The sequence below is a fragment of the Syngnathus leptorhynchus genome, chromosome 3 (genome assembly GCF_054491065.1).
Source record: "Syngnathus leptorhynchus isolate UIUO chromosome 3, UIUO_Slep, whole genome shotgun sequence".
NCBI lineage: Eukaryota > Metazoa > Chordata > Actinopteri > Syngnathiformes > Syngnathidae > Syngnathus > Syngnathus leptorhynchus.
In genome coordinates, this window is record NC_141197.1 from 9186026 (window position 1) to 9204071 (window position 18046).

The 18046-nt window shown below is 39.6% G+C and overlaps 1 protein-coding gene across 1 annotated transcript; it reads right to left on the minus strand.

Moving 5' to 3' along the window:
• Window positions 1-492: 492 nt before the first annotated feature.
• Window positions 493-17765, minus strand: pla2r1 (phospholipase A2 receptor 1). The gene is made up of 30 exons (XM_085907371.1): window positions 17525-17765; window positions 16590-16970; window positions 16343-16516; window positions 15637-15801; window positions 14857-14970; window positions 14604-14753; window positions 13430-13618; window positions 13182-13345; window positions 12514-12627; window positions 11534-11646; window positions 11283-11452; window positions 10613-10824; window positions 10333-10478; window positions 10103-10187; window positions 9461-9596; window positions 9356-9391; window positions 8829-8989; window positions 8633-8697; window positions 7895-7998; window positions 7675-7811; window positions 7204-7321; window positions 6802-6941; window positions 6369-6510; window positions 5688-5923; window positions 5305-5479; window positions 4746-4880; window positions 3886-4008; window positions 3235-3411; window positions 3071-3106; window positions 493-2550 (listed from the first exon to the last, which is right to left on the minus strand). Exons 1-30 carry the CDS (start codon window positions 17676-17678, stop codon window positions 2336-2338), a joined length of 4467 nt encoding a protein of 1488 aa, XP_085763497.1. The 5' UTR covers window positions 17679-17765; the 3' UTR covers window positions 493-2335.
• Window positions 17766-18046: the final 281 nt, after the last annotated feature.

Sequence of the window (18046 nt, forward strand, 5' to 3'; positions counted from 1 at the left end):
TGATTATGTACACGTCTCTGCTGTTTCTGACAGTATCCATTCGTTGTCAAGTTGCTCAAAATGTATGACAATGGGTCTCTGTTGAATTGCCATGGTACAAACGCTAAACGCTGCATTAATATCCTCTGCTTAGAAATTCATGTTGTCCTTTTGATTTTGTAGAGTGCAGCTGCTGCGGTTTTACTCCTTCAAGGTATCTATGAATTATTAATTACATCCTGCTGTCGGATTCTCTTCAAACTGACAATTGATGAAACTTTGCTGTCACAATTTTTCTAAGGATTCCTCTCTGCCAATTGCTCACCTCAGTTAAGATCAGTAATACAATATCACAACTTTATCATTTGACCTTTAAACTCCTTGGCAATGATTTTGGTATTGCAAGAGGTATGTAAGCGTAGGAGATCTAATAAAATATCACTCACCTTAAGTTGCTTATAACTGCAAAGAGCATTTGGGTATCATTTCATCACTCAAAACTTTGTTGGACCTCCTTGAATTTATTGAAATCTCTTTACACACAAATGTGCAAATTACAGCTCATGACTTGCTTTGCAAAAAATAACACATCCAGTTATCTGTCATCTTTCATTAAAAGCCGTTTGGTTAGCATTTATTCATTATCCTTGATATCCAGCTTGTAGGAAAAGCCAACCCTAGAAGAATCTTTACATTATGTTGTGTGTGCACCCACCCGGTCAAAACACAGTATTCTGATTAATATTACGTTTGTGGAATGAGTTACGGAGCAAAATCCATCTGTTTTTATCCACTTAGTATCCGGCTCACTAGTTTTCTGAAGCTGAGCTTTGATTAGTTGTGACCTGGGCCGTGAGCAACTGTGACAACAAATGGCAAAATGGCCGGCCCGTGAGATGGATAAAAACAAATGGAATTTGCCACTTGTAATTCATTTTCCACAAACGAAACATTAATCAAAACACTGTGTTTTCACTAGTTAGGCTGCACAGAACATATTTCTAGTTGGACTGTGTTTGTTATGTCTTCATTTGTGATAGGCATAGAATATATACTATGGCTAGAACATATTACTACCAAGAAAATATTGGCGTTGACTTCCTCTTTTAGTTCTATGTCCTGGTATGCTCTTTAGCCTCCCCACTAAAAAAAAAACCAATGGATTAATATAATACAATGAGAAAGCAGGATATCAAGGAAATTAGATTTAATGCTTGGAATTACAGCTTTCCATAACCTTATACTGTTTAAGGTTTGACAGATTTTCATGCAGAAAATCAGTAAAACGTGTATTTACATCTATATATGTAATACTGAAAAATACCTGTATTGCAAGTACAGTTCCGACAACATTAATTGGACTGTTAATTCAAATGTACAAAGCCCAAAAAGTAGATTGTAACAATTGCAAAAAGTTTCGTTTTTACTACATTTTTTTGGAGAGTGAAAAGAATCTAAGTTTTTTTTTTTTTACCAATAGCATTACAGTATCTGTACTCACATGATACACACCCCCAAACAGTTTCCATCCTGATTTGCTTCCAAGGAATTAGTTACCCCTTTTGTCATGTTAATCAGTAAAGATAGTATACATTGACCCATGAGCTGAAATAGCTCAGATGGGAGATCAGTGAACTGAAAATCTAAAGGTACCTGGTTTGATTCCGGCTGTCGGCAGAAAGTATGTCTTGTTTTCTTATAGGAAGCTCAGATTTGTGGAAAGCCAATGGAGCATTTATTCCATTTATATCTCTTTTAGGAGCCATGTGTTAGTACCCACTTTGTCCTCACTAGCAAGACAATTCAGTCCCAGTACACTCATGCAAACAAGTCAAACAACAACTGTCTTAGTAGTAATGACTAGTGATTACAACTACATGCTAGCAGTGAGGCAATACTACTAGTGAAGATCTTGATGTTAATAAGTAGAACTTTATAATGTCACTAGTAGTACTAGTAGCATGCAGTTAGTGCACAGATATGTCTTAAAAGTAATATGTAGTTGTCCTACTAGTAAGAAAAAGTTGTCCTACTGGTGAAGCCAAAGTGCGCAATAGTAAATGGACTCTATCAAAAGATATTAAAGATGCTCAAGCATTTATTCGCTATCCTTGAAATCGAATAATAAATCCTTTACATAAAGTTTGTATTAATGAACCAAAATGGCATTAATAGTGGAAAAAAAAAATACTAGTAAGACAGTTATTCTACTCTACCCTTCCTAGTGAGGACCGAGAGCTACAGTACGTGGGCCAATGGAAAAAAATGCTCAAATGGCTTTCTTACTTGTGCTTTTAAAAGCGAATCCTAAAAGGTTTGCTACCACTGTCTAAAGTGGCAATGTCAGTCTTTTACGTTATCCTGTGTGATCGTCCAGCTCTGCGATCAGCACATTACCATCAGAATCCGCCGCTTGGGAACCACTTTGTCGGTAATAGGCGCTACCGAGTGCAGGAAGCCCCTGGAAATGTGCAGCATTTCTTCTGTAAGCAAAGCACAGCGCTCCTGCCAGCAGAGCGAAGATCAACACGGCCACCAGCACAGCAGCAAGGATGACGCCGTAATGTAATCCTGAAATTGCAAAGCACACAATGGTTGCTTTAGGGTATTGTGTCATTATTACTGTCTCCATTTGATTAAGCCACTTTCGAAAATTTAAGAATATCACATGAAATTGCTCCCTAGCCCATGTTTTAGTCATCTGCTAGTAAACCTAAGAAAATAACAATTTTACATGTTGACTTTAGAATGGAAACCATTTAATTCAATCCACTAAATAAAGAATGACCTATTTCCATGGGTTTCAATTGCCCAAAAGTGGTCACAATAGAGCCAAAGGGTACAATCTGATATCAAATTAGATGCTAACAAAATGTAGAATAGAAAAGAGTTGAGTTTGGAAATTACAAACAATAATGCCTAAACTTCAGAAGTGTTTGCGCTAAATGCCAGACCGATAAAGAGTTCAACAATAATTAAAATGAAACCCTCACATGACAGCCCAATAAAGAGTTGAATAGTAAGTCATTAAAATAAAACTCACACATGACAGCCTAATAAAAAGTTGAAGAGTAATTAAAGTCCACTTTACCACTGAATGGTTCCGCTTCCACCTCAGTAGTTACATCTGCAAAAGAACATAAGTGAGGTACTTTTTATTAGGTTTTTGTTTCCTTTTCAGAGTAAAATAAAAACCAACTTCAGTGTGTATGAGAGCATTTCCGTAGTGTGTGCGAGGTGAATCTCCTTGATCACCTGATATTGTTTTGCACACAAAGCCGAGGCGCTGGGTGCACCCTGCCAAGCGCCAGACTCCGTCAACCGCCCGGGTGGTGACACAGGTGCCTGCCGTCAGCGTCTTCAAGTCTGGAGCTTTGTTGGGCCAGCTGCTGTAGTCCAAAGGTGAACCGTCTACCCAAGCCATAGAATCCGCTACAAACACAGATGACACGCTTCGGTGGCATGTCGGTTCAGATTGTGGCCAAGTGGCCTACTTAAATCCAAACTTTGGATTGTCATACCACTAAGCAAAATCATTCAACTATTGCACCCTAGTTCTTTTATTGGTGTGCTAAATTGTGGCTTCGGATGTCTCATTTGATCTCATTTGGATGTTTAATAATTATTCAATATTTTCAATATTCAATGTGCTTGTACTACAAGTATACCAAAGTTGTCCAATATTTTAGTTGTGTACAGAAATGTCAATCGAGTAAGATTGGTTGTCTTACGAGCGTGTCTCTAGTCATTCCACTACTACTAAATTGTCTACTAGTATTTAGTTTGAGATGATATCAAGGATATGAAAAAGTAAGGACTTTATATGGAAGGATATGGAGTGTTCAAACAGCTTTCCAAATAGTGATGCTATGTATATATACTAGCTCCAAGGAAGCAGATGCTTACTGTCAATGTTGAAGTAAAGCCCCAACCACATGTTCTGGTGAAGGAACCCTGAAGACCACAGCTGCTCCAGGACAAAGCGGTTCTCGACCTCATTCTCGATGGACAAGACATCTGAAGTGTTGACTGGGAAAACAAAAAGACACTCAGTGATTTTTTTTTTTCTTTGATTTTACACGACTCACATTTTTTAGGTGAAATTCACAGATTAACTTAAAATTCCATATCATTTTCACGGGGGAAATTTCAATTTTAATTGGACCTTTTGAAGTTGCGTTGAGTCAGGTCCTGAGGAGGATTGACTTTTTCAAAGGCACTTCATCTTATTAAATTGATGCTAACGTTGTTGTATTTAACTTTGGATAGAGCCAAATTGTATTATATGTTGCCCCCTTGGCACCGATTACAGCCTGGTCATCTTGGAACGCGTCAGTGGTACTTTGGCTCAATTAAAATTGGGAAACCTTGGTCAAGTAGTTTGTAAACTTTAGCTCAGTAGCATCACTGTTGTCCTGTAGGGGAAATTCCTATATTTACATTTTAAGCACATCCTATCAGCTTAACTGGGAGAATGCAAAACAACCCCAGTAGCAGGATTTCTCCTCTCGAAAATATTTGCAAAACATCCGATAAGATAACGGACATACAGAAACCACTAAGACAGTAATATCCAGTTAAATGTGTTTACATCAAATGTCAGGATTAAAACTAATTTAGATATTATTTCATATGGTTTCTATATATTCCGATTGTCACCTGTTGTGGGTTGGTCTTCCAGAATCTATCCCGCCAGGAGATTTATGTCGAATCCCTGTGAGTCCCAACAGGATAAGTGCAAGAAAATAGATGGCGTGCCACTCTACCTTTTCGTCTGCAGTGCTCACGCGCCTCCTCAAAAGTCAGTCTCTGCACCAGAGGCTCAAAGTTGTAACAGCCACGTCCAAATTTCACCCATGTTGCGGGGCACACGGCCTCATAGGAAATAAACGGCTTATTTCCTGCAAGGGAGAGCAGAAAACAGTTGTGTTCTTTTGTGGCTTACAAAATTCTCAATTTGTTTTTCATAGAAATGAACTGCAATTTATGGCATTAATCTGACAAAATTAATTTGAAGGTTAGACCTTAATAGGGAACTTTAACTTGCTGTTGATTTACAAAGACATTTGCTGAAAATGTTTGTATTTATACTTGAATATGATACCTTTGAATGAAATTAGCCATATTTCCCTGTTGATTGCCATCATTGTTGTGAAAAGCTTACCATTTTGAATAATTGCAAAATTGCCCAACTTAAATTTGCTGCAACCTTTCCCTTCCCCAAATTTACCATCAGTTATCCATCCCTTTGTAACTCAAGCACACATTCAAATCAGCAAAGACCTTGCATTAGATTAAAAACTATGTTTGAATTTGAAAGCTTACTTGGCGGAGGAATATGACACAAAGCTCCTGGTAGAAGAGTTTCACAGTCAGCTCGCCGCCACCCGCCATTCACGTCCATATAAACGCATTCTCCGGTCTCTTCGTCATCTTCGGCCGCGTCCCAGTGTGTGTACACCGTATCGCTGCCATCTGACCATTGATAATTGATGCCACTCTGTAAACAAACATAATTATTTGAAAGAATCTTTTCCCAGTCATTATTATACACTGTGTATAAACTGAAGGAGATAGTTAAATATTTGGTCTTAAAAAAAGATTGCTTTCCAGGACACACTGTTATGTGTGAGCAAGTAGGATGCTTATTCATTTATATTTGGCAAAAATTGCTATAATATTGACTCACATAATTAAAAGTCACTTACATCTTGGCTGTACAGTCCAATCCAGTGCGGGACTCCTAATCTATTGACAAGGACCGTAAGGAAAGCCTGGTGGTAGGCATCTGTGATGCTCACTAGGTCCGAATCACTGTCTATGCACATATGCATGGCATCATACCAGCTCATGTTGCCCGAAACCACCTTGTAACTGCGACTTTTGTACTCAACGTTGTCGGGGAGAGGGTAGCGAGAAGAGTGGGCTGGGGGTTTGGATGTATCTGAGAAAAGAAACGAGAATTCTGGTGAATGCAAATAAGATCTCAATGAGATGAATAAATGAGCTTTACGGTCAGGATACAAATGATCTTCATGTTCTATTGTACAACTTTTCTACACTCATAAAAACCCAAAGATGAGTATCAGTCTTCATGTACAATTTTACAAGATCAAATGTGAGAGAGCTGAATTAAAAAACAAATCTGCCTCTATAGATAAAATAGCTCTCAGTTTCGATTTTACTGATATGAAGAGCACTGTTTGCTTACACAGTGGTACCTTGATTTCTACGAATGGGGATGAAATGGATAAACGACATTTCGATCTATTCAATGGGGAAAATAAACTTGGAACACTGTATTCCGTATTCAAACAATGGGATTATATTTAATGGGCTAAATGATAATATCATCCCATTGAAATAAAAAATATAAAAATAACTGGTACCTTGAGGTTTTTGGCAAACAAAGCCATAGCCATCCTCACTGCACTTCTCATCATACCATTTCCCTGTCAGGTGGACATTGTGGTTGTTGGAAAGCACGGTGCACAGAGCTTCATCGATAGAGCTAATGAGCAACTCATCCTCCTGGGGAAACATACCAGTAGACAAATGGACATTTATTATACATGCATGGACTCTTCGACCTACTTGAACACCACCTAAGGATACCATAAAGTACTTGTGTTTTTAACTACAGTGAATAAAATAGATATATAGTTTCTCTAAAAGGTGAAGTTCTCCCATGAGAAAAGGGCGTTCATTTCATTAAAGGTTTGGACACTAAAAGTCATCAAAATGAAATTGTCAAATTCAGCGACTCTCATTGATGATAATATTTCGCAATGTAGGCCATGCTCTCTCTTCACAGGAGCTTACATTGAGGTAGCTCTTTGGTTCAACAGGAGACCAGTTGGTATAGCTGACTGGCTTCCCATTAGTCCATTTCATGGTGTCTTGATTCCACAGACCAATCCACACGCCTACTGAGATGCCTTGAAGCAGCATGGTTATGTATGCTGCATGAAAAAGACAAAATGACATGACATGAATTTTGGATCAGAAAAAGTACTCTCATTTGAAGTCAAATTTAATTATCTTACGATATGTCTTCATAAAGTATATTAAAATTAGATGCTTTTCTTTGTCATTAGATAAAAACGTGACAACAATGTGTTTTTAGGGGGAGTCTGGAATATGATTCCTATTAATTTTCAAGGGGAAAGATGATTTGCATTTAATCAAGTAAACTAATAGAATTCAATCAAGTCAACTAAATACCTTGTTCGATCTCATCTTCTATAGCCACGAGTGAGCCTTGGAAAGAGGAGCAGATGGAACGGGCGTCGTTCCAACTCTTTCCCTCCCTTGAAGTGTCAGGGAGGTGAAGCAGGAGACACTACACAAGCACACAAGGGGAAATGGCTCATTTGCATGCAGTTGCCTTTGCGACAGAAGCAAAGCAAAAGTTTCCACTTGGTTACAGTTCATTTAGTACACAATTCATGCAGAACCTGCTGCTCGATTTCTTTTAATCAATTGGGCGTTGTGTCAAATTTACGTGTTTTTTTTTTTCCACTCCCGTAAACAGATGACGATATCAAGTCAGTTTGCTCAAATCCAGTCCCCATGAAGAACAGTTTAAAGTCAAGTCGGGTCTTTCATCAATTTTAGCCAAGCGTCAGGTCCAAAAAATAGGTGTCTTAAGTCAGATTTTTGTGACTGGAGCCCCCCCACCTCTGGTGTCTATACCTTGTGTCCAAAGTACAGCCATTTTTCCGGACAACCACCGATGTAATGCGGTTCCCTCGGAGTTTCCACTACAGAGACGGTCTTTCTCTTACAAACATATCCATAAAGATCGTTGCATTTATTGGCTGACCATTTCCCTGAATCACACGACAACACAATCAAAACACATCGGTACATGTTACACAAATGCATATTTTCTAACTAGCAGCTTTATGTTTACCTGTTGATGATGACATGGTGACACACAACCCGTTTTTCTTAACATTGTGGCCATCATTTCCTTGTGCCCAGTTGTCAAAGTTGACTTCTGTCTTATCACTCCACCTGCAAAACAAAAAAACAAAAAAACTTAACTAAATATTTGAAACCCTTATCAAATGCTTAATTTAATTGCATTGCATGAAAAGCCGCTCAGGGATTTATTTGATATTCTTAATATCCATACTTATGGACCATGTACTAGTATGCTCAGGTCGAGTAAGACGATTGATTCAGTGCACGACAAGTAAAGTTTTTCCATTAATAGTGTTCGAGTCGTTCTACTAGTCTTACTCGTGAGGACAAAGTACATGTATCTTAAACTGGATATCAAGGCTGTCTTTTTTTTTTTTAAACCCAAAGTATTATTTGAACTAAATACACAAATCAAAAATGTTCCAAGGCATCAATATTTCATTTTGTCGAGTAAGCTTCTTCTAGTACCGTGCACATGAGCAGTTGAGAGAGCATTACAGTCTGAAGATCTAAAGGTTCCTGGTTCAAACAACAATATGAGGGAGTCTTAGATTTTTTTCCCCGACTAGCTATGTCAGAATACTGTAGTAGCACACTCGTTTTCCTCACTGGTGAGACAATTCAGCAAATTATACAACAGAGTTGTTGTATACTTGTGTACTTGTTACATACTTGTGCGTATGCAATATGCAATATGAAGCAGCTCAAAGACACACACACACACCTGACCTCCTCTCCATGCTGGTCAATGGAAAGACCAATCCACCAGTCAGTGGAGCCTACAGAGAGCTGGGGAGAAGGAAAAAAAAAAAGCCATCAACCAATGAAGAGCAATTAATCTCTTTGACTTTATGACTTCCGCTGCTCAATCTATGAATCAACTTGTGTGATTTAAAAACAAAAAATGTGAACAAACGAACCCGGCGCAAGCGCTCTTTAACAAAGCTCAGCTCTTCTTTGGAGTGAATGGACAGCAGGTAAGCTCCCATCATCTGACAGGCAAGAGAAACGGCGTCCCAGTTAAAGGGCTGCTTGGCCACCAGGTACTCAGCTCCACGGTAAAACACCCACGGCTCACTCTCTGTGGGGTAGGTTAGGGTTATTTGGCTCTGGGTTGAAATTTGAGGATGAATCTAAAATGCTCTCTAAGCTTTCATCCATAAATGCAAGTTCTAACAGGTTCTACAGCAGCTCTAATACTGTAAAATGCCCTATTCTGAAAAATTAGAGGAGTGGCTACTTTTGTAGAATTGGTCATGTACAAGGAATATCACAACTTTATCACGACCTTGTAAAATGAATTGATATTTGTTTTGGAATACATTCGACAAATTTGGAGATAATTGCTAAAAACAGTTACAAACATTGAAAACTGTCATACTGAATTATGGAGACGTAGCATTCACTGTTTTTAAAAATGTGCATGAAATAAAAAGAATACACTTACGCTCAGTGTACCAGTAGGGCTTTTTCAGTTGATCTCCTAAAACATGAATAGATTTTGCTAAATCATTTGATTCCATCTTACCGCGCTGAGGTTAATGACTTTTACCTCTGGCTACTTTACAGATCCACTCATGTCGGCTTTCACATGGCCGTGGCATGAGGATGTTGGGCAGGTCACTGTACACTGCACAGTCCCTCCTATCATCCTCGTCATTTTTATCCTCGATGAAGGAGGTCATCACCTGCACAAAAATATTCAATCTAAATTCATCTTCGAGAGACGGCAAACCGTTTGAGCATTTATTTGGATGGACTTGATATCCAAATTTAGCTGCGTTTTGTCCTCAACTGTAAAACAATTAGCCACACAAGTAGAATGACTGTCTTACTGTTTCTTCTATTGCATGACATTCCTGCACACTAGGACGACAGTTTTGACATACTAGTAAATATCTAGTGGGGCCTTTTTCTTTTACTTAGTAAGGTCCAAGAGGGTACTAGTGCGTGACACATGCCTACTAATTGGGGATAGTGGTGTTACTAGTGCACCCCAGTAGTTTAATAACATTTAGTTGTGCACATCATCATGTTGAGAGGTGTATCGAAATGCCAAATGTTAGGGAGAATTGTTATTTGTCAGGATACAACATTTTTCAAATTGTTATAATTTGCATCGGACTTTGGACAGGTTGTGTGAAGTGCCCCATGACTGCAAATGAATTTTGGAGGATATTCAAATGGCACTTACAGGAGAACCATCAGACCATTCCCAAGCTCCTGCATGTTCAGGATCTCTTTTATTAAAGCCAACCCACAGCCAGCGACCCTCTGTTCTGAAAAGGAGGAGGAGAATATTAAGTCTGATTATGTGTGCAGCATACCAGATTCTTCTCACATTAGACTCATACTCAGATGGATTCTGCAAGGGGGTTGGGGCAAACATTAGCCAAATTCACAATTATGAGAGCCTATACCAACCCTTCAAACATGGTACTGAGCAGTTCCTTGACAAACACTTGCTCCTCATAGGTGCGGAAACTGGCCAGCTGAGCCCCAAGAGCCTGGCAAAAGTAATCAGCTTCCACCCAGGAGCGCTTCATGAGCACCTTTTCATCATGAAACACCTAAAAGAACAACGCTTGGTGTCAGTTCAGCGTACAATCATAATTTTTGGGTGAAGCAAAATAAACATATATAAGAAACACAGAAAATATGTTTTCAAGAGTGATGCATATTTGAAAAAGGTTAATGATTATACTTTAAAACAATAGAGGAGACCAGGCTGTGATTCCCATCCTGGAGGACAGGCGCTGAAGGCATCAATGTGGGCTACAGGTAGCAGCTCGTCTTCTTGGTAGTTGCTAATGCTCTGCTTACATACTGACAAGGCCTTGTGGGTATTGCAGTCCTTCACCTCCCAGTGGCCTAGAGCAAACCCACCTGACATTGCAACACAGCCATTGGCACTGACTAAAATGGGAAAAGAGTAAGCAGGTCAGTAAACTGTCCTCTGGATGATTTTTGAACATTTTCTAAGGGTTGGGATATGGGTAGAAGCATGCCATTTTACATTCTTCAGTTAATACAAGAAAACAAGTCAAATATAAAAACAAATCAGTCAAGCAATAATGTAGTATTATGTATCTGTGCTTTCAGAATTACAAGGAAAAATACATATGGAGGTCATCTACACAAATTTGTAGATAACATATCTGAGAGCTGTCAAATTAAAAAAGAATGGGACGTAAGCTTGACCCTTGAGGAACACCACAGCAAATGGGTACAGACTGACTTATGCAGTCCAACAACAACGAAAATAAAATGGACCCTCAACTTATCTGTGATAATATGATAAAAAAGAAGAAACCAGGATTGGACTTGGTCAAACACAGACATAATAAAGAAATCTGTGAAACCTTTATCTATACCTGGCTGGTGTTTGTTCCAGTTTGTGAAGGTGAGGGGCAGATTGGAGCTATTGTGATGAAGCCATTTGTATTCTCCCCTCTCTCCTGAGTCTACGAGGCCAATCCAATATGATATGTTGCTGTTGGCCCCATTAGCGCTCAACAAACTGTTGACAAATGCTTGCTCAAATCTTTCGGAGAGATGAAAAAAACATTGGGATACAACCATGACCATTTTTAAATACATGTCAAATAATATATTATGACAGCACCTGTTTTCCACAGTAAGCAGAGGCGCATTGCAGTAATAGCCACTCTGTGCATCTTTATGTGTCTGCTCATGGCTGGTGATTGTGTAACAGGAGTGACCATGACGCTTCCAGCCCTGCAACAGTAACAAACATCCACTCAATTCGTCAATTTTCCATTTTAAATCTGATACCTGGGTGAATCTCCTGCTATCTACCTAGGTGTTGTAACAAGTAGTATCAATTCGTCACACAAATGACCCACCACTTAGTTAGAGTTTCATTCAGACATTAGTAGTGCTTTCTCATCCTATTGTGAGATCTTTTGGCAAAAAATAAAATAAAAATTGTTGGGCATCAAGTACTCATAGATTCTGCAAACTGAGGCTGGGCCTCCCACAAATAGCAGAGTTCTATTGGATTTCTTTTCAAATGCAGTGAGTAAAAGTAAAATGGCATCAGAAAAGGAAATTGTCAAGCAAAGTAAAGAAACTTGAACAATCTCCTTCTCACCACTGACTGAAACACAGACAAAAGCAGAAGTCTTAATAAACAGATGGGGGAAGTATCCGTGGCTGCGTCATCTGGTCGACGCAATATGGTGTTGTTGTGTTTCTGAGTGATGAATCAGGAGCGTGACATTCACGTCAACACGGTCAAGGAGCAACACGAATGCCAGAAACAACGTCATAATTCCAATAAATCAGCTCCATTGTGCCTCAGACTGAGAGTTTGCTCAAAAATGGAGCTGTGAGTTTCATTGACACAGCAATAACAGTTCTGCGTGAAACACTTCCAGAGTGAACGTTTGAAAGAATTCCCACAATAAAGAAATTTGACATATTTGATCCTCTTTTTTGGTCTACATTTCTTCATTTCAATGGTTCGATCATTTCCCCAGCATTCCATTTTTGCGTCACCTTTTCAGCGTTCACACAGTGATTTTTTTTTTGTGTGAACAGAAACGGAATTGTTGTTATTATTGTTGTCATTCTGTGTTTCACCTCAGGGCAGCCTTCATCCCAAGTTCCAGGTTCATGCCCCGATGTCTGACGTTTCTCCATTCTGCACACAGCTGGAAGTTGCTCATCACAAGAAACCAAAACCCAGGTACCTTCCTGCAAAAATGAAGTAAAATCGTTGACACTTCATTTAGTGTACCTACACGAAAAATAAAGATACTCTATCATGAATGTCATCATAAGTGCAGTATACAGTACCCCCCCCCCAAAAAAAAAGTAAGTGATATGGGCAGAATCAAATACTGATTTTAATTTTCAGCTCATTGTTAGAAAATTAAAAAAATTGTACAATTTGTTTTGTAGATATATGTGTTGCTGCTCGGTGTGTGTTAAAGTAGCAGTTGTTTGAAGGTTTATAATTATCGGAAGATCTAGTTTCTTTTGGCCTGTCAATGGTGTTTTGTATTAGGTAGTGGACATTCATTAGACCAAATTTGCATGGTTTGGTTGTTTTTCATTATGGTATCTCTGTATCATACTTTTATACCTAATTTGGACAAACATTTATAGACAAATATACTTTCCAATCGACAGTGTTGATAATATCAAGATTTGGAATTCATACAGTGGACTTATGATGTATTATTAATGCCTCTTTCCATCCAATGATTGATTCCTAGAGTGATCAAATGATAGGGTTTGTTGCCCACCTTTCTGTCCGCCTTGGCACAGAGAGTTGCACCAGTTAGGTTGTGAGGAGGGTGATACTGGTGCCACATTGTGAGAGTTACTGGCGAGCCATCAGACCACTCTACACTAGCAGATGAAGCTTGTTTCCGGAGACCGATCCACATTCCTGAAGTTTGGCCAGAATCTGCCAAATGCAGCATTCAGATGCATCATTTGCTGAGACTCATATTATACATTCCTGCGGTGCAGTTGAAATAAAATATCTTACAGTTAGCCAGAAGGCTGTGCAGGATCTCCACTTCAGAGAGAGAGTGAAGGCTGATGAGGTTGGCATTGCGAGAGCGGCATGCCTGAGAAGACTCCTCCCAGCTTCCTGCATGCGCCAAAATCTGGTAGCAGAAACCGTTATGAGGCAGCCAGCCATCATCACACACTGTTTGGATATACTGCCAGTTCTCTGGACAGGAGGAGAACAAAAAGAGCCTGAATCAGAAGGGGACATTTAGGGATTGTCTACAGCAGGGCTGTCAAACTCTTTTTTTTTTTTCCACGGGCTGCATTGTAGTCATAGCTTCTTTCAGAGGGCCATTATGACTGTCAACTCAAATAAATGTATGAGCACCTCATATTATATCCAGTAAAAGCTACAAAACAAACCGACAAATAACTCGTTTTCAAATCAGACGAGTAAAAACTGGTAAAATATAAAAAAAAAAGATATTATTAAAAGTGAAGACAATTTGGTATTCTAATAATGACATATGAATTTAATGTACAATTTGTCTTCGCGGGCCACATAAAATGATGTGGCGGGCCATATCTGGCAAATAAACTGGTATTTGAAGAGGTAAAAAATGAATACTGCTGGTTATACTAAAATATGAAAAATATAGTAGAATACCTGTATGGGCAAAAATGGACATAAGCAGAAAGGATTGTAAACTCAAACAAGGCCTGACAGAAAAAATACTCCACATACCATATTTTATGTACATGATTATTTTTGTTACGGAATCACCAACTACCCTAAATCATTTTGACTACACTTTGTATATTTTAGGATAGTATTACAACACCACCCAGTTGGTGGTACTCATTGATAAAAACAAATCTTACACAAGACTGGCTGTATCTGAGCAAAAATGGCCACCGATAAGCTTTTAAAAAAAACAAATCTGACAATTTCACTGCAGACTTTTTGTTTTGGTTTTGCTGCCTCTGACGCCATACAAAGGAAGGTCAGATGTTTTTTGCCCAGGTGCAGAGCAGCTGTTCAGCCCAGCAGCAAACACAGCAAAAAAATCTTGGACATTTGTTTCTTCTTCTTCTCCATCCCTTCATGTAGTCTGATGAGATGTGACTCTAACAACTGGAGACTGAGATCTTTTATGTTTTTAATGTTCTCGGCGAATAAAGATGATTCCGATTAAGTTGTTTCTCACCGAACTGCTCAGCTCTGAGCGTGTCATTGGGCGTCTTCTTGCAGATGTAAGGCAGAGCAGACTCACAGGAAAGACTCTGCCACAATCCTTCAGGGCCAGAGTTGTACACTCCACATTGTCTGTTGTCTTCCAGAGGGCTGGCCGGCAGCGCTGAAGGAAATAACCCATTTACTCTGGGAATGCTGATTACATGTAATCCCACCACAAAAAAAAACAGGCATTACCCAATTTCATATAGAAAGATTCATCATACCTGTGGTGAAATTAGCCAATGAGAGAGGTGCACCATCTGACCACTGCCACCCCCGACCGTCTTTCAAGTGGTTGAGGCCAATCCACACCATTGCTCCAACACTTTTCAGCCGATCTAACACAAGTATCACATGAGGTCATGAGCAAGCCTGCCTTCTAGTTTATATGGCAAACGTGGCAGCAGACAAATTAGTAACATCATTGGCGGAGCTAGGATTGTTTTCTTTAGGGGGGGGGGGCATGGGAGGGTCAAGAATATCTCAAGCGATCCGCAAAACATAATAAAAGCTACAAACCCCAAAAAACTCTTCAAAAAATGTTGATGGAATGAGTTTCAATATTTCTACAGAGTATGAGTGGAAATGCGTAAAAAAAAATCTTGGAGAAATTCGGAAAATACCTCAGTCAATCATCTGGCTTGGCTTAACTCATACTCCACAAACGTTATAGTCATCAGAATGCCGTGTTTAGTCTATTGGCGAAAACGTACAAAATCATAACAAAAGATGATCCAATAAATAGTCCGATTTTAGTGAATGATTGTTTGTGTATGTGTGCCTTGCGAGGGGCTGGCAAGGAACACAGAGTGTACCTCGCTTAATGCCCAAAGTCAGCTGTGACAGGCTCCAACATGCCCGTGACCTTCGTGAAGATAAAGCGCTTCAGATTATGAATAAAGACAGTACATTCTCAGTTCTGGAATGACCCATATACACGACTGCACATTCACAGCAAAGTAATATTTCATCCTGATTCCTGTCGTTCTCAAGCAGATGCATACCTCTGATGTACCTGTGCTCTGCCAAGCTGGTGATGCTGAGCAGATTTCCACCCTGAGCCTGACATGTTAGCATTGCTTGACTCCAGGTCAGGATGGTATATAGGTTGAACTGATAGCAAGCACGAAGCTCCTGGTTGGACTCCCAAAAATGCGCACAACTGTAATCTAGCATGGGGACATAAAAAATAAGATTTTATGAAAAGCTTGATCATTCATTAAGAATCCTTGATATCCATCTTAAAGTCCATGAACTTGCAGGACACCTTTGACATACCACTAGGACAACTACATGTTACAAGTGGAGCAAACAAATTGTGCACTAATTGACAACTGCAAGCTAATGACATGATACACTTTAAGTTAACGTTGATTGATCACTATATGACTGGTCCTACCAGTTTAATTGTTCCGTCGTGAGCTGCTCTTTCTCTTTCTCTCTGAGCACTTGCACTCTAACGTACTGTCCAGTGTGAATGTGAATAACGGACTCATTTGCACCTTTTGGCACGAGAGATGGATGAGTGAATTAGTTGATGACAGATATCTAAAATTAGCCAACATCAATCGATGTGAAAAGGTATTACTAGTAAGACAGTCGTTCTTTTGAAAAAGAAAAAGATAACACTAACACAAAGACCTTAAGTTAGATATCAAGGATCCGGAATAAAAGCTCAAAGAGCTTATTATGTACGGTGGAAGTAATTACCGTGCACCGGACAGAATCCCCATTTTTCAGCCTCATCATATCTAGTGGTGGTCGAACACCACGGAAGATGATCTTCACGGCCCTCTGTGGTGCACTCCGAGTACCATTTGTTGTTGTATTTAAATGGCAAAGCACAGGGCATGCCGTGTGCATTTCCCAACAAGGTGTGGATATCTGCAGGGACGTGCAGTATGTAATGAACTCAACAACAAAAGTTCATTTCTGCTCACCAGGACCGTCATTTTACCTTCATATGGATTTGAGCAGGGCCCCTCTCTCGGCGTGTTGTACCTTTTCCACTCATGATAAGAGTTTCTTTTCACCACCACCAAATTCCCAGCCACAGCCACCTTCCACCGGGACGCCCCGTACAGCATATTTCCTCTGCAGCGCCACCACAGAACGGGAAGGTCCATGTCGCATTGGAAAGTTCCGAGAGGCTGCGCGGGGTCAGACATATTGAGGCCCAGGCATGTGCTGGTGCCAGCGTTAAAGAGACGATGGTGGGAGACCCACTTCCACAGCATGCGGCGGGTGGGACGACGACAGTCCCGGAGCACCAGGTTGGATTGTTCCACTGTGACACAGCGTTGAAGAAGGTTGCTCTCCAGGATGAAAAAACCCTTTCCTACAGAGAAGATGGATGACAAACTATTTTGGGTGTCGAAAGGCTATGGAAGCAGATATTGTACATAAAGTACCGAAGTCCCGAAATTGCACCAAAGTACATTTCGGTATTTTAATGATGTACATATTAATAACAATAATAACAATAATAATAATGATAATAATAATAAAAACAACAATAAAAATAATAATAAACCCAGAGTAATTTGCCATCTCTCCTTAAAGTAAAGTACATAGATTATTTTAAAAATACATTATGTCAACGTGGTGTACTTCTACCGGAGTATTTTCTTCTACTCAAGCACAATCAACGATTAAAATCTCTTATAAAATACATGATTTGATCAGAACGTCTCCTTTTCCCAAAATGATGTTTGTCCAAAAATGCTTGTATTTGCATTGTAAAGCGAGCGAGTACTTTGCCACATCTGGATCAGATGTCAATCACTTTTCGCGCTTGACATCCCGCTGCATATATAAGCCCTAAATTCTCCTCCACTTGTATACATTCAAGACACTAATGCATACGTTTTTATAATTATTTTCAGGACTTACTGTAAAACTCCGTTAGCTTTTCTTGCTCCAGAATCACGCCGTCGTCGTCCTCCTCCTCCTGGGCGGAATACGCGCAAGTTTTCAGCAACAATAAAGTTACACAAATAGCCGTCACCACGTCCACGTCCATGCTGCGGAGCAACCGTGAGAACATTTCGACGGCAGGTTGCAAGGTCTAAAATGTTTTAACATTCCGAGAGGCCAGTTCTGAAAGTCAGTAAACTCGTTGTTCGTATGTCGACGTCGTCCCCCCCCCCCCCCCCTAAATAAAAAGTTTAGCAGAGGACTTTCGAGAGTTTCAGTGGGGGGCTCCAACGTCACGTCCGACGGGGAAACCAAAAGAAAATGACTGGCTGGAAGGATGAATGAATTTAAGAAAGAAAGAAAGAAAGAAAGAAAGAAAGAAAGAAAGAAAGAAAGAAAGAAAGAAAGAAAGAAAGAAAGAAAGAAAGAAAGAAAGAAAGAAAGAAAGAAAGAAAGAAAGAAAGAAAGAAAGAAAGAGATATAATAAAAAAAATATTC

What these genes read in the sequence shown, in the direction of transcription:
- pla2r1 (XM_085907371.1), bottom strand. Translation starts at nt 17,678, where the DNA reads ATGTTCTCACGGTTGCTCCGCAGCATGGACGTGGACGTGGTGACGGCT. An exon ending in CTCAGTACCATGTTTGAAGG is followed by an intron (nt 10,188 to 10,332) that starts GTTGGTATAGGC and finishes CCTCCTTTTCAG; the next exon opens with AACAGAGGGTCGCTGGCTGT. An exon ending in TGTTTGCCAAAAACCTCAAG is followed by an intron (nt 5,924 to 6,368) that starts GTACCAGTTATT and finishes TTCTTTTCTCAG; the next exon opens with ATACATCCAAACCCCCAGCC.